General features: G+C 40.6%; 1 protein-coding gene across 9 annotated transcripts in view; it reads right to left on the bottom strand.

Moving 5' to 3' along the window:
* Positions 1-15,058, bottom strand: part of pds5a (PDS5 cohesin associated factor A) — a 220,537-nt gene that overhangs the window by 78,294 nt on the left and 127,185 nt on the right. For all 9 annotated transcript variants that reach the window (XM_043692710.1, XM_043692723.1, XM_043692753.1 and 6 more), the window contains exons 13-16: positions 13,577-13,690; positions 7,103-7,184; positions 6,821-6,869; positions 159-298 (exon numbers count right to left, since the gene is read on the bottom strand). In XM_043692710.1, the coding sequence (XP_043548645.1) occupies positions 159-298; positions 6,821-6,869; positions 7,103-7,184; positions 13,577-13,690 (385 nt within the window). The remainder of the gene's footprint in view (positions 1-158; positions 299-6,820; positions 6,870-7,102; positions 7,185-13,576; positions 13,691-15,058) is intronic.

Below are 15,058 nucleotides of genomic sequence, written 5' to 3'. Positions count from 1 at the left end.
TCTTCTCCTCTTTCCTGTCGATATCACGTGAAATTTTATAGATCTCGATCATACTCTCCTATTCTTTCCCTTACTTACTTAACTATTTTCTTCTTAAAATAGGATCGCAAAGTATTTAATAACAGGCCACATTCACATAAAATAATAATGCACCTTACCACACAGACTTCTGCTTGTTTACATGAACATGCTGGGCTAATCAGCAGCTCTAACTGAACCCGCAGCCTCTCATCATCACCCAGCACCTGGTTGAATTTCTTCATGAAATCTTGTGCTTTTCCTGGATCAGGCAAATTTTCTGCTCATAGACAAAACAGATTTTAAGATTGTGCATTATTAATACTTACTGTATACAGCAATCAGAATTACTATTCTTAAAGAGAATTATTGAACATTTCCAAAATCTAACTTTATTGTCAGTAACTCTACTGTTTGCACCACTAAGTTTCAAACTGGTAGTTTACTTACCATGAAATGAATTGTCTTAGTTCTTCCAAATAAGTTACGTTACACATAACAGTAAAATTAAACTGAGAAAACAGGGATGCCTGCCCCTTTGAGAAGCATTTCAAGTGAAACTCCTGACCTTTCCTACCCGTGCCTGAATACAACACTGCCTCATCTTGTTATCTTCATTTATGTTTCAGGCAGTTGATAAAGTAGCCAAATTCAAAGCAATGTGACCAAAAGACTACATTCCCTCCTAACTGAAGGGATTCATTTCTAAGGCTTTTAATTTTGCATTGTTGACAAAGCAGATTTGTAGTAACTAGGTTAATTAACCACAACATATGCAACTCACCACTTTAAAAAACTAAAATGATTAAAAAATGCCAACCATCAATAAATAAATAATTCAAGAACATAAATGCAGCGTCAACACTATAGCCCAGTAGGAAGGTGAATGGGAAATATGATACGTGGAAGGTCACTGCCAGAGAAACAATTCCTGGGACCAAAGGAGGAGAATCTTTGTTCAGTTATTATCCTCCACATACCATGGGTAACTTTTGATCTAAAGCCGAGACAAAAGCTTTGACAAACCGCAGGCATGATCAGCTTTCAAAACTTCACAAATAGAAGCAAATTGATCAGTGAGACAATTCATTCCATCGGTTTTGAGTATTCAATACAGTTACATTAAATCTGAGGCAGTCAGGAACAGGTACGCCCAGAATTAAATCCCATAGATCATGTCTGAAAGTGTATTATTGGTAGAGAATTCAAAATCTACAAGCCTTCTGCTTTTCTTCAAAAGGATGAATGACAACCAATTCATTGGATTAGAGGTCGGAGGTCGAATCACAAAATTAATGTCACCTTTACGAATTCAGAATTCTCTTACCAGTCAAGAACATTTAAAGACAACTAAGTTGAACAACAGAATCTTCAGAAGTGTAACAGTGGGAACTTAAAAGCTGACTGCTGCAGTTTCAGACAACTGTAAAGTGACAATTCCTACTGATGACCTAATACCTAGAAGTGGCTTAAATGACAGCAGATAGACCCTGCAATTCAAATCCTACCAAAGCCAAATTTTGGAACTTGCATATTTCCAGATTTATAAGTGTAGCCATTTGAAGGATGTCTTCCATTTTCACGAACAATCTGAGGATACGACCCAATTGGGCAGCCACTTAAAAAACAGGTCTTCCTGTGGCACTGACACATGGTTATCAGCCATACTTTTGCTGATGCTAAAAATCAGAGATTCAACACCTAATATTTTCAAATGGTGAGCATTACAAGAGCTTACTGACACATCCGATGTTAGACAAATTTCCATTTTCTTAAGGGTATCCAAGGCACATTTCTGGTGGTCTGATTCTCAGTGTCCGAATATGTTTTTGTGACAGGTGAAGAATTGATTAGAATGACCATTTAATTTGAAAACTGAGAAAGAAATGCATTCTTTTACTCAATACCAAAGATTTGTTAAAGGGAGATGAAGCTTGCCAAAATGGAGGGTATATTCCTTATTCAAAGAGATGATTTCACTTCATGAAACTGATAACATAATGTGAAGGTCTTACACATCATTACAAAGACCAAAAAAGTTTGAGGCATGAACTGGTTACATTTAAAAAGAAAGATAAGGAGGCATGTATTGCAAATGCCTCAAACTCAAAACATTTTTTTTTAAAACATGCTCAAGTTGATACCCAAAATTCTCTTGCCACATGGATTGCATCCCTGCTCGCCTTTTGTATTCCATTCAGACAATGGGTTGCATTTACAAATTATATTCTTTGTTGAGGCTCATCGATTTTGTCTATTCAGCTGTTTTTGTTGCCCAAATAGTAAATGAGATTTCTGAACGATAAACATAACAAACATGAACTGGTATTCAGTGTCATTCAAGTAACTTTACAGTTGATTCATGCAGAGTGTGGCACTAACATGCATGCCCAGCAAAGATATATCCTAACTTTACAGACAGAAAGAGAAAGACAGAGTCAAATAGAAGGAGACAGAGTGTAGAAATGATAGCGAGCTTGCAAAAAAAAATCTCCTTCAGCTTATCACTTCCGGAGAACACGGCAAGGCAGATTTCCATGATACCAAGAGCCTATCAGTTTTTCAAACAAACTCCAGGAATGATGGAATAAGTCAGCTTGTAGCATAGTGGTATTGCCAGTGAACTGGTAATCCAAAGACCTGGTCTAGGGACATGGGTTCAAATCCCTGATTGATAAATCTTGATTTAACTAGTCTCAATTTAGCATTCAGAAAATGAACAATGACAGATGCATATCAAACCAAGACATTTAGATGAAGAGTACCAGCCCCATTACTCCTTGTCAATTCAGTTTCTTGCCTTTGTTTGTTTTTGATAGTGGTAGCTGGGGTTGGGGAAACACACACAAAATTCCAAAAGTAGTCTAACCGATGTCCTGTACAGCCGCAAAATGACCTCCAACTCCTACACTCTATGCTCTGACCAATAAAGGAAAGGATACCATTTTCACGATCCTATCTAACTGTGACTCCACTTTCAAGGAATTACAAACCTGCACTCCAAGGCCTCAACAACACTCTCTAGGATCTTATCATTAAGTCCTGTTCTGATTTGCCTTTCCAAAATGCAGCACCTCACATTTATCTAAATTAAATCTGCCACTTCTCAGATCATTGGGCCATCTGATCAAGATCCTGTTGTATGGAGGTAACCTTCTTTGCTGTCCACTACATCTCCAATTTTGGTGTCATCTGCGAACTTACTATCTATACCTCATTTGGTCACATCCAAATCATTTATATAAATGAAAATGTGCAATGGATCCAGCACCAATCCTTGTGGCATCCCACTGGTCACAGACCTCCAGTCTGTAAAGTAACCCTCGACCACCAACCTCTGACTTCTACTTTTGAGTCAGTTGTGTATCCAAATGGCTAGTTCTCCCTATATTCCATGTGATTTCACCTTTCTAAGCAGTCTACCATGGGGAACCTTGTTGAACGCCTTACTGAAGTCCATGCAGATTACGATCACCGCTCTACCGTCATCAAACTTCTTTGTTACTTCTTCAAAAAACTCAATCTAGTTAGTGAGAGATGATTTCACACGCACAAAACCATGTTGACTATCCCTAATGTATCCTTCCCTTTCCAAATACAAGTAAATCCTGCCCCTCAGGATTCCCTGCAACAACTTGCCCATCACTGATGTCAGGCTCACCAATCTATAATTCCCTGGCTTTTCCTTACCACCCTTCTTAAACATTAGCCAACCTCCAGTCTTCCAGCACGTCAGCTGTGACAATCAATGATACAAACATCTCAGCAAGGGGCCTAGCATCCTTTCCTTAGCTTCTCATAGAGTTCCACGGTATACCTGATCAGGGCCATGGGGATGTAGCCATCTTTATGCATTTTAAGTCATCCAGCACTTCCTCCTCTATAATATGGAAATTTTTCAATATGTCACCATCTGTTTTCCTACATTCTATATCTGCCATGTCCTTCTCCATAGTAAATACTCACTTTGTACCTCCTATAGTTCCACACATAGGCTGCCCTGCTGATCTTTGAGGGGCCCTATTTTCTCCCTAGTTACCCTTTTATACTTAATGTATTTATAAAATCTCTTAGGACTCTCCTTAATCCTATTTCCCAAAACTATCTCATGTCCCCTTTTTGCCCTCCTGATTTTCCTCTTAAGTATACTCCTATTGCCTTTAAACTCTTCTAAGGATTCACTTGACCTCTGCTGTCTATAGCTGACATATGCTTCCTTCTTTTTCTTGACCAAAACTTCAAATTTCTCTAGTCATCCAGCTTTCCCTACACCTAGCAGCCTTGCCTTTAAACCTAACAGGAATATACTGTCTCTAGGCTCTCGTTATATCATTTTTGAAGATTTCTGCGAACATCCACGCCCAATCAACTTTTGAAAGTTCTTGCCTAATACTTTCAAAATTTGTCTTCCCCCAATTTAGAACTTCAATTTTTAGATCCAGTCTACCCTTTTCTATCGCTATTTTAAAACTAATAGAATTATGGTCGCTGGCCCCAAAGTGCTCCCCACTGATCCCTCAGTCAATTATCCTGCCTTATTTCCCAAGAGTAGATCAAGTTTTGCACCTTCTCTAATAGGTACATCCACATACTGAATCAGAAAATATTAGTGTACACACCTAACAAATTCCTCTCCATCTGAACCCTTAATACGGTGGTGTGCGTGTGGTGCTAATAGTAATTGGAGTTGTGGGGGGTGGTTTGGCACAGTTACATCCCAATAAGATGATCATCTCTTTCTTACTTCTCAGTTCCACCCAAATAATGTATTCCCAGGAATATCCTCCCTTAGTCAGCAGTAATTTGAACCCTTGTCAAAAACACCACTCGCGTTCCCTTTTCATATTCTCCCTATAGCATTTGTATCCTAAAACATTAAGCTGCCAGTCCTGTCCATCCCTAAGCCACACCTTTGTAATCACTATAATATCCCAGTCCCATGTTCCTAACCATGCCTTGAGTTCATCTACCTTCCCTATTAGCCTCTTGCATTGAAAGAAATGCTGTTTAATTCATCAGTCCTACCTAGTTCTCTGCTTTGCTCCTGCCTGCCCTGACTGCTTGACTTAACCCTTTTCTCAACTGTACCTGTCTTAGACAGATCTCTTTCTTCACGATATCCCTGGGTGTCTCCCCAACCTTACTAATTTAAATCCTTCTGGGTAGTTCAATCAAATCTCCCTGCCAGTATATTAGTTCCCTTCCAATTCACGTACAGTCCTTCCTTCCTTATACAGGTCACTTCTATCCCAGATGAGATTCCAATGATCCAAAATGTGAACCGTTCTCAACTGCACCAGCTCCTCAGTCATGCATTCATCTGTTCTACCCTCCTATTCTTACCCTCACTAGCTCGTAGTCCCGAAGGTAATCTGGATATTATGACCCTAGAGGACCTCCTTATCGAACTCCTGTCTAACTTCCTACATTCTCCCTTCAGAATCTCATTCTGTTCTCTTCCCATATCGTTACTTCCAACATGCAGAACAACCTCCTGCTGGTCCCACTCCCCTTTGAGATATTCTGCACTCTCTCCGACATATCCTTGATCCTGGTACCAGGAGGTCAACATTGATTTCTCGCTACTGGCTGCAGAAAAGTCTACCTGTGCCTGTGACTATAGAGTCCCCTATCACAATTGATCACTTGGAATTTGAGCCAGTTATATTTGAGCCAGTCTCTGTATCAGAAACTTGACTGTTCATGCTACATTCCTGAAAGTCCATCAGCCTCTACATTTTCCAAAAGAGCATACTTGTTTGAGATGGAGATGGCCATAGGAGTCTCCTGCACTATCTGCCTCCTTCATCTACCTTTTCTGGAGATAACCCACCTACCTGACTGTATCTGTGGTTCTTCTCCCTCCCTATAACCGCCATTCACCACACCTCTTAGCTCCTGTAAATTCCACATTGGCTCTAGCTGCCACTCCAACCGATCTATGCAATCTGATAGGATTTGCAACCAAACACACTTCCTGCAAACATAATCATCAGTAACATGGAAACTCTCCCTCATCTCCCATATCCAATAAGAGCACATCACTCTGTTAAAGTGCAAAGATGACCTTTCATAATCAAAAAACCCAGTAAATAGCACCATCTTACTGCTCTAAAAAACAATGATCCAGGCTAACTTTGAACTTATGGCTTATATTTTTAAAATTTAAGCAAGAGACATCTCAATAAAAAACAAAGTCCTTCACTACTTACTATTGTAGATTTACAGCAAGGTTACATTTAGTAACTGTGCATTTTGCAAATGAAAAGGTTTTAACTACAAAGCTAAGAAGCAATTTAGAGATGCTGTGTTTTAAGACTAGAACTTGTATGCAAATCATGCACCTCATCACTGAATGAGATCAACAAAGCTTCAGCACTATGAGTGAAGAAAAGCCAAGGCCTTTCAAGGCAATCAAGAAATAAATTGGTCAAAAACTGAAGAATGCTGTGAAATCCTTAAAACTTGATTTTTTATTTGCTTTGCTTTAATTGGAAGAAAGGTGTAAAGGTAAAACAACCATTGACAGTATTTGACAGGCATAAACACATCAGATTCCAAAGCTTAGGGAAACAGGATTATTCACATATTCAATCAAGAGATTCACATCTGCAAATAGGGAGCAAAGTAATATTGGAAATTAAGGTAATTAAGCATATCATACAATCAAATTATATTCAGTCAAATAAACAGATACAACTTTCACAAAAAAACAGGAAAATTCTTTCAGAATAAATGTCAACTGCTACACCTTAAACCACACCCCGCCCCAAAACATTAACAAAACAAATTAGGTACTTACTTGCTATCGCCATTAGCTTGGCAAACATTGCAGTATTGTTTGCTTCTGACTGGAAAAAGACAAAGGATTAAAATTAGGGAAACTGATCTTACTCTTGTTTGAAAACAAACTTTTTTTTGGAAGAGGTGATGCTCACTTTCAAATTTCGCTATGCTTCTCTACTTTAAAAAAATAAATCAAATAACATTGCAGAAGAATTCGTAAAATATCAGAACATAATTTATTCAGTTTTTGATCAAAATGATATGCTCATGAAAATATTATAGAGCAAGTCAGACTTACAGCAGGCTGTTTGTGCAGGTCTAATAACTCCCGGACATGACTCCGTAACATGTTCTGGCACTTCCACATTTCGTTCAATGCTCTGTGGGAGAAACCAAGATTTAGAATTGAAAATAGCTGTTTCTCAGCCATTTCAGAAATCCCTTGAGGAAACTGCTCTAGGCCTAAATCACAAAGCAGAGACCGGACAAGGATCGCAGACTTTCCTCCAAAAGGAGATAACTAAATGGCATTTCACAACTATGCAGTTTTTTCATCATCACCATTGCTGCTATTGGCTTTTTATTCTAGATTTGCTCAAGTAATTTAAATACCCTAACCCACCAGGGTAGAAACTTGACAGAGGGAGAGAGTGCAATCCTCTGCATCCCATTTCCAGTTTCCATGCTAACATACTCAAGTTGTTGTAAGATGTAGCGACTGTGCATTCACTCATTAGTCATAAAACAAACAAATTTGTTTCAGAGGTGTGCCTAACCAGAATTTTTCCCTGTAAACAGTTAGACCAATAATATGATTATGCAATATTGCTCTAAAAACAAAAAAATTAAGATTTTGACGGTGGAAAAAATATCTAAAAATGTGATAAAAGAACAGACAAATTACTTTGCAAGAAAAAAATTAAGTTAAAGCCCTTTCAACTAAATGATTCCTCTTTTCAATACTGGAAACTAAAGTTAACAATTATGTCAAGCTAAACAATGGATAAGTTTAAACTGAAAATCTCTTTACTGCATATTCATGACTGGAGCTATTTTATAGTATAGGAATACTTTAATTACAAACAGTTATGCAAGCACAGATCACAAAACAATAAAATGGAATTGGGTAAGCAATACCAGATACAGCAAGGCTGAGGTGCAACACTCTGATTGGATAAAACCAGTTTCTCCACAAGTCGTCTCATGCCATGGAGTGAACATATCGTGGGTAATAACTTAGTTTGTCTTATAAATTTGCTTTTTATCATTAATTAAATTCTCCTTACAGTACTTGCATTGTTTTACATTTATAGGTATAATTCCCAAGATTTTTTACCAACATATTGCTAGCTGTGTTTTTCAGGTGAGGTCAATTTCTTAGAGTATCATTTGTCAGCATGATTGTCTTGTAGCATCAATGTTTTAAATTTTGAATTTAATGTTGCGTTTTTTTTTGTAGCTGGGACCAGTAGATTGAGGACCATGGTAGCCCATTTACTGAACTCCTTGAATATCGAAGCATACATGTCTAAAATGCCACAAGATCTGGGCAAGATCTAGGCTTGGGCTGACAAATGGTACAAAATAATCGCATCACACACAAGTGCCAGGCAATAACCATACCCAACCAGACTAGCTAACCATCCACCCTTACTGTTCAATGACATGACCATCACGGAATCCTCCCCACTCTCAACATCCTGGAGTGGGGCTCCCGTTGACCTGAAACTGAACAGGATTAAACGTATAAATACTATGGTCATGAAATCAGGTCTGGGGGTGACTCACCTCCCTACTCCACAAAGCCCATCTACCACCTACAAGGCACACGTCAGGAGTGTGACTTGCCCATTTGCCTGGATGAGTGCAGATGCAACACTCAAGAAGCTTGGCATGATCGAAGACAAAGCAGCTTGCTAGATTAGCTCCATATCCACAAACATTTAACTCCCTCCTTCAACATTCAGCACAGGCAATGTGTATGATGTAGAAGACACACTTAACTGATCAAGGCTCTTGAGACACTTCCTTCCAAATCCACGACCACTGCCATCTAGAATAAGGGCAGCAGATACTAGAGAACACACTGATCTATAGGCTCTCCTCCAAGCCACACTCAATCTTGATTTGAAAATACATCGCCCTCCTTGGAGCACTGCTGGGTCAAAATCTGCAAACTCTCTCCGAATGCATTATGGGTGTAGCAGCATAAAGTGGACAGCAGTGCATCAAGATGGCAGCTCATCACCGCATTCTCAAGGCTAACTAGGGATGGGCAATAAATGCAGCCCAAGCCAGCAACAGCCACATCCCAGGAGTATATAAAACAAAACCCTGTTTTGCAAGAGAATTCCAGGAAACTTAAGTTCAAAAAAAGAACTTGAGTTGCTTGAGCTGAACTCAAAAATTTCAAAGCTTGGAGGTACTGGTGCCACTGTACTGCATCTGGAAATCATGATGTGTTTCATGAAATAGTCAGCCCACTTCCACAGAATATGCTGGCAGTGAGAGAAAGACGGACCACCAGACTGCGTAAGAAGACACAAATACTGCTGCAAACTCCCAAGCCATGGGCATTTACTAATTAGTTTCAGTCTTGAATAAGGGGGTCTGTGACAAGTCCTTGGAGAAATTTTACAAATAAAAACCTCATCACTATGAGAGATTTGAAAGTCTATGTGGAAAAGACTAAAAATCATCTGTCCTTACAAGAACTGCTTTGCATGTGACTCCAGACCGGAAACAAGGTGGTTGTCCGTTACCTGCCCTCCGCAATGGTGCTCAGAAAAACTAGGAGACAGTGAGGTCTGCAGATATTGGAGATCAACTAAATTGAGGCTCACTTAAAAGGGACCTGGCATAGGTCGATTGAAAAAGGTAACTGCAGGACAGAGCAACAAATCGGAGCACTGGTGGCCATGCATAGAAGAGATAACCTAATACAAACTAGGCATCCTCTTTGAAGGAAAAGTGTTGATCGACAGCTAATGTGCCTTGTATTACAAAGGAAATCAAAATTAAAAACACAAAGGATTGTAAAAATACCAACAGGAAAATTTAGTTAAGAGCTTGTGATGTTGTAAGTATTGGTGGGAATTTGAAAAGTTAAACAGGATGCAGCAAAGTCAGAAAAAGAAATCGCAGGAAGCAATAAATTGAACATGTTATAAGAGAATTAGTACTTAATAGGGTTAACCAACAACACAGGAGAAACTTCATCCACTTGGATATAAATAACTGGTCCTTGAAGGAACTAACCAGTTATTTCAGTATTGCAGTACTCCACTGTACTGGACGTTTTTCTAAGTTGTGTCCTAAAATATTTCTGCAGCAATAGTGTGTACTTATTCCCAAATATAGTTTGAGGCCCTCCAGATGACTTTTATCCATCTTAGATGTTAGGGAATGAATTAAGTATGCGGCAACAAACCCATTCTGTTTGTTAAGACTTCATGCAAATATCATTCCCTACTTGATATCAGTAACTTACACTAACACCAATAAGGAGGATTGATACCAAGTCCTCTCAGATGGTTTCAGAATATAGATTCATACAGCATGAAAAGAGATCATCCGGTCCAACTCATCCACACTGACCAGACATCTGAAAGTGATCTTGTCCCATTTGCCAGAATTTGGCCAATATCTCTCCAATCCCTTCCTATTCATGGACCCATCCAGATGCCTTTTAAATACTGCAATTGTACACACCTCCTCCACCACCTCTGGCTGCTTGTTTCATACACACACCATCTTGGTGTAAAAAAAGTTGCCTCTCAGGTCAATTTGAAATCATTCCCTTCCCATCTTAAACCTATGCCCTCTAGTTTAGGATTCCCCTACAGTGGGAAAAGACCTTGGCTATTCACCCTGAGGGAACCAATGAGAGAAAAACATACTTGACCTCATTCTTACCAATCTGCCAGCTGCAGATGCATCTGTCCATGACAATAATCAGTAAGAGTGATCATCAGACAGTACTTGTGGAGATGAAGTCCTGCCTTCACATTAAGAAAAACCTCTATCGTGTTGTGTGGCACTGTCATTGTTCTAAATGAGACGAGACTTCAAACAGATCAAGCAACTTAAGATTGGGCATCTGGGAGGTGCTGTGGGACAGCAGTAGCAAAATTGCACTCGAGCACAATCTATAACCTCATGGCCTGGCATATCCCCAACTCAACCATTACCATCAAGCCAGGGGATCAACCCTAGCTCTATGGAGACGGCAGGGGAGAGCATGCCAGGAGCAGCACTAGGGTTGGCTGAAGATGTCAAATCTGATGAAGCCACCATACAGTCTGCTTGCATGCCAAACTGCATAAGCGATCCCACAACCAACAGATCAGATTTAAGTTCTGCAGTCCTGCCACATCCAGTAATGAATGGTGGTGTACAATTAAACAACTCACAGGAGGAAATGGCTTCAGAAATCTCTCCATCCTCAATAGTAGAAGAGCCCAGCACAGTGAAAAAGGTAAGGCTGAAGCTTTAGCTGCAATTTTCAGCCAAAAGCGCCGAGTGAGTGATCCATCTTGGCCTTCTCCAGTAGTCCCCAGCATGACAGATATCAGTTTTAGCCAATCTGATTTACTCCACGTGATGTCAAGAAACGGTTGGAGACAATGGATGCTGCAAAGGCTGTGGGTCCTGACAATGTTCCGGCAACAGTACTAAAGAGCTGTTCTCCAGAACTTGCTGCTCCACTATCTAAGCTGTTCCAGCACAGTTACAACATTGGCATATACCCGACAATGTGGAAAATTGCCCAAGTATGCCCTGTACATAAAAAAGGGACGAATCCATCCTGGTCAATTACCTTCCCATCAGTCTACTCTCAATCAGCAGCAAAATGATGGAAGGTGACATTAACAGTGTTATCGAGCAGCACCTGCTCAGCAATAACCTGATGCAGAGTTTGGGTTTCACCAGGACCACTCAGTTCTTGACCTCATTACAGCTTTGGTTCAAACATGGACAAAAGAGCTGAATTTCAAAAGTGAGGTGAGAGTGGCAGCCCTTATCATCAAGGCTGCATTCGACAGTGTGGCATCAAGGAGCTCTGGCGAAACTGGAATCAATGGATATTAGGGAGAAAACTCTCCAGTAGTTGAAGTCATACCTGACACATAGGAAGATGGTCATGTTTGCTGGGGGTCAGTCAGTCATCGCAGCTTCAGGACATCTCTACACGAGTTCCTCAGGGTAGCATCCCGGGCCCAACCATTTCAGCTGATTCATTAATGACCTTCCTTCCATCAGAAGATCAGAAATGGGGATGTTTGCAAATGATTGCATGATGTTCAGCACTATTTGTGACTCCTCAGATACCGAAGCAGTCCATGTCCAAATGCAACAATATCCAAGCTTGGGCTGACAAGTGGCAAGCAACATTCGTACCACACAAATGGCAACAAGAGACAATCTAACCACTTCTCCTTGACGGTCAACGGTGTTACCATCAGTGAATCCCCCAGTATCAACATCCTGGGAGTTATCATTGATCATTCACTCAGCTGGACTTACCACATAAATGCCATGGTTACAAGAGTAGGTTAGAGGCTAGGGATACTGTGGTGAGTAACTCACCGCCCAACTACCCAAAGCCTGTCCACCATCTAAAAGGCACAAATCAGGAGTGTGAATATTTGCCTCGATGGACACAGCTCCAACAACACTCAAGCTGCTTGACACCACCAAGACAAAGTAGGCCACTTGACTGGCACTACATCCACAAGCATCCATTCTTTCCACCGCCAACACTCAGTAGCAGTAGCGTGTACCATCTACAAGTTGCACTGCACAAATTCACCAAAGATCCTCAGACAGCACCTTTCAAGCCCCAGACCACTTGCATCAAGTTCTCCTCTAAGCTACATACCATCCTGACTTGGAAATATATTGCTGTTCCTTCACTGTTGCTGGGTCAAACTTCTGGAACTCCTTCCCTAAGGGCATTGTGGGTCAACCCACAACAGGAGGACTGCAGCAGTTCAAGGCGGCAGCTCACCACCATCTTCTCAAGGGTCGGGCAATAAATGTTGGCCAGTCAGCGATGCCCACATCCCACAAACGTATAAATTTTTAAAAAGCCTCTGTACAGTCACATCCTTTAGACTCAAAATGCATGGGAAAACACATACAACGTGGCACAGGTTAGTGGTAAACCAGAAGATTAGGAAAAGTTTAAAAACCAACAAGACAATCAAAAAAAATTTGATAAAATAAATTTTAAGGGAAAACTAGCAAGCAATATTAAAAAAATGTCAGACCTTCTTTAAATATATAAAAAGGCAGAAAGAGATGCTAAAGTGAACAAAGGCGCTTAGATTAAGGCTAGGGAAATAATAAGTGGGGAACCATGAAATGGTAGTGTTGAATAAGTGCTTTGTATCAGTCGTCATGTGAGAAGACAGAAACAGCAGTCATCAAATACAGTAGCAGTAACCAGATGGGAGGGCTGATAAACATGTTACCACATTTCCTGAGTGGGAAGAGCAATAATACACGTAACTACGCATCTGTCAGACTAACATCAATGGTGAGAAAATCAGAAAACATTATCAGGGACTATAAACCAGTTTTGGAAACACAAGGCTACCTGGATTTATTCAAAGAAAACAGTGCCTCAACTACTTTGACTGAATTCCTTGATGAGCTATTGGAGAAGGTTCAAAGTAATGCACTTCAGGAAGGGCCACGCAACAAAATGCCACACAAATAATGTAAATCAGTCCGTAGAACATAAAATTTAATTTGAAATAACACTTACTTTACTGCATTTGGGTCCAAGGAAGCATAAAGGTAATACAAACACTTCATTCTTTCCTCAGTCTCCAGATTATGTGGAACAAGGTACTGAGCGAAGATTTTTTCCACCAATAATCTAACCAAAGAGGAAAACACAAAGTATGAGATAAAAAGTTGGCTAATGCTAGACATGCATACAGGTTGGATATATAAATTTACATAATACAATACTCCAGTCCCAAACAAGACCTCTGAACTTGTTTGTCTCCCAACATGCGCAACTCCCAAGAGGGAGGGTAGCAGCCTACTGGTAATGTCACTAGCTGGAAATCCATTGAACCAGGCTAATTTTTCAGGGACATAGTGGGAATCCCATTACAGCAGGTACTGAAATTTAAATTCAATAAAATCTGAAATAATGGGCGAATGTGTAGCCATTGCCAACTGTCGTTAAAAAAAAAGCTACTTCATTCATGTCCTTTTGGGAAGAGAAATCTGTCATAGTTATCGCATCTGGCCTCCATGTGACTCCAGAACCACAGCATGTGGTTGGACATAACTGTCCTAGCCGAGATAAACATTCATTTCAAGGACAATTAGGGAGGGGCAACAAATGCTGGACATCCATGCAAGAACAAAAATATTCAGCTCCACCACTGTGCATCCCAAAGTCCAGAGCACACCTGCGCCAAATATTAAATAAGTGCTCTCTTCTCTAGGCTGCCAGCCGGCATCATTATACATGTGATGGTTCCTCACTGCAGAATCACTGGAAGTGCTACCATATCCTCAGCTATCTCTGTAATTGGAGAATCTGGCTTAGAAGTTTAAACAAATACATTATGAATACAGGATGTCCAAGAATGCAGGGATGCTGTGGAGAAGGTAGCACTGACAGGGAATACTTGCGGACACAGAGATGGGCTCAAGTGCCGTGTCTGCGTGGGTTTCCTCCGGGTGCTCCGGTTTCCTCCCACAGTCCAAAGATGTGCACGTCAGGTGAATTGGCCATGCTAAATTGCCCGTAGTGTTAGGTAAAGGGGTAAATGTACGGGAATGGGTGGGTTACGCTTCGGCGGGTCGGTGTGGGCTTGTTGGGCCGAAGGGCCTGTTTCCACACTAAGTAATCTAATCTAATCTAATCTAATCAAACTTCAACGCAAGGAGTATCAGAAATAAGGTGGGTGAACTTAAGGCGTGGATCGGTACTTGGTACTTGGGACGTTGTGGCCATCACGGAAACGTGGATAGAAGAGGGACAGGAATGGTTGTTGGAGGTTCCTGGTTACAGATGTTTCAGTAAGATTAGGGGGGGTGGTATAAAAGGAGGAGGGTGGCGTTGCTAATTAGAAATGGTATAACGGCTGCAGAAAGGCAGTTCGAGGGGGACCTGCCTTTGGAGGTAGTATGAGCTGAAGTCAGAAATAGGAAAGGAGCAGTCACCTTGTTGGGTGTTTATTATAGGCCCCCCAATAGCAGCAGAGATGTGGAGAAACAGATTGGG

The sequence above is a fragment of the Chiloscyllium plagiosum genome, chromosome 1, assembly GCF_004010195.1.
Source record: "Chiloscyllium plagiosum isolate BGI_BamShark_2017 chromosome 1, ASM401019v2, whole genome shotgun sequence".
NCBI lineage: Eukaryota > Metazoa > Chordata > Chondrichthyes > Orectolobiformes > Hemiscylliidae > Chiloscyllium > Chiloscyllium plagiosum.
Note: the sequence above shows the minus strand (reverse complement) of the source record. Positions and strands in the feature narration are given on the sequence as shown.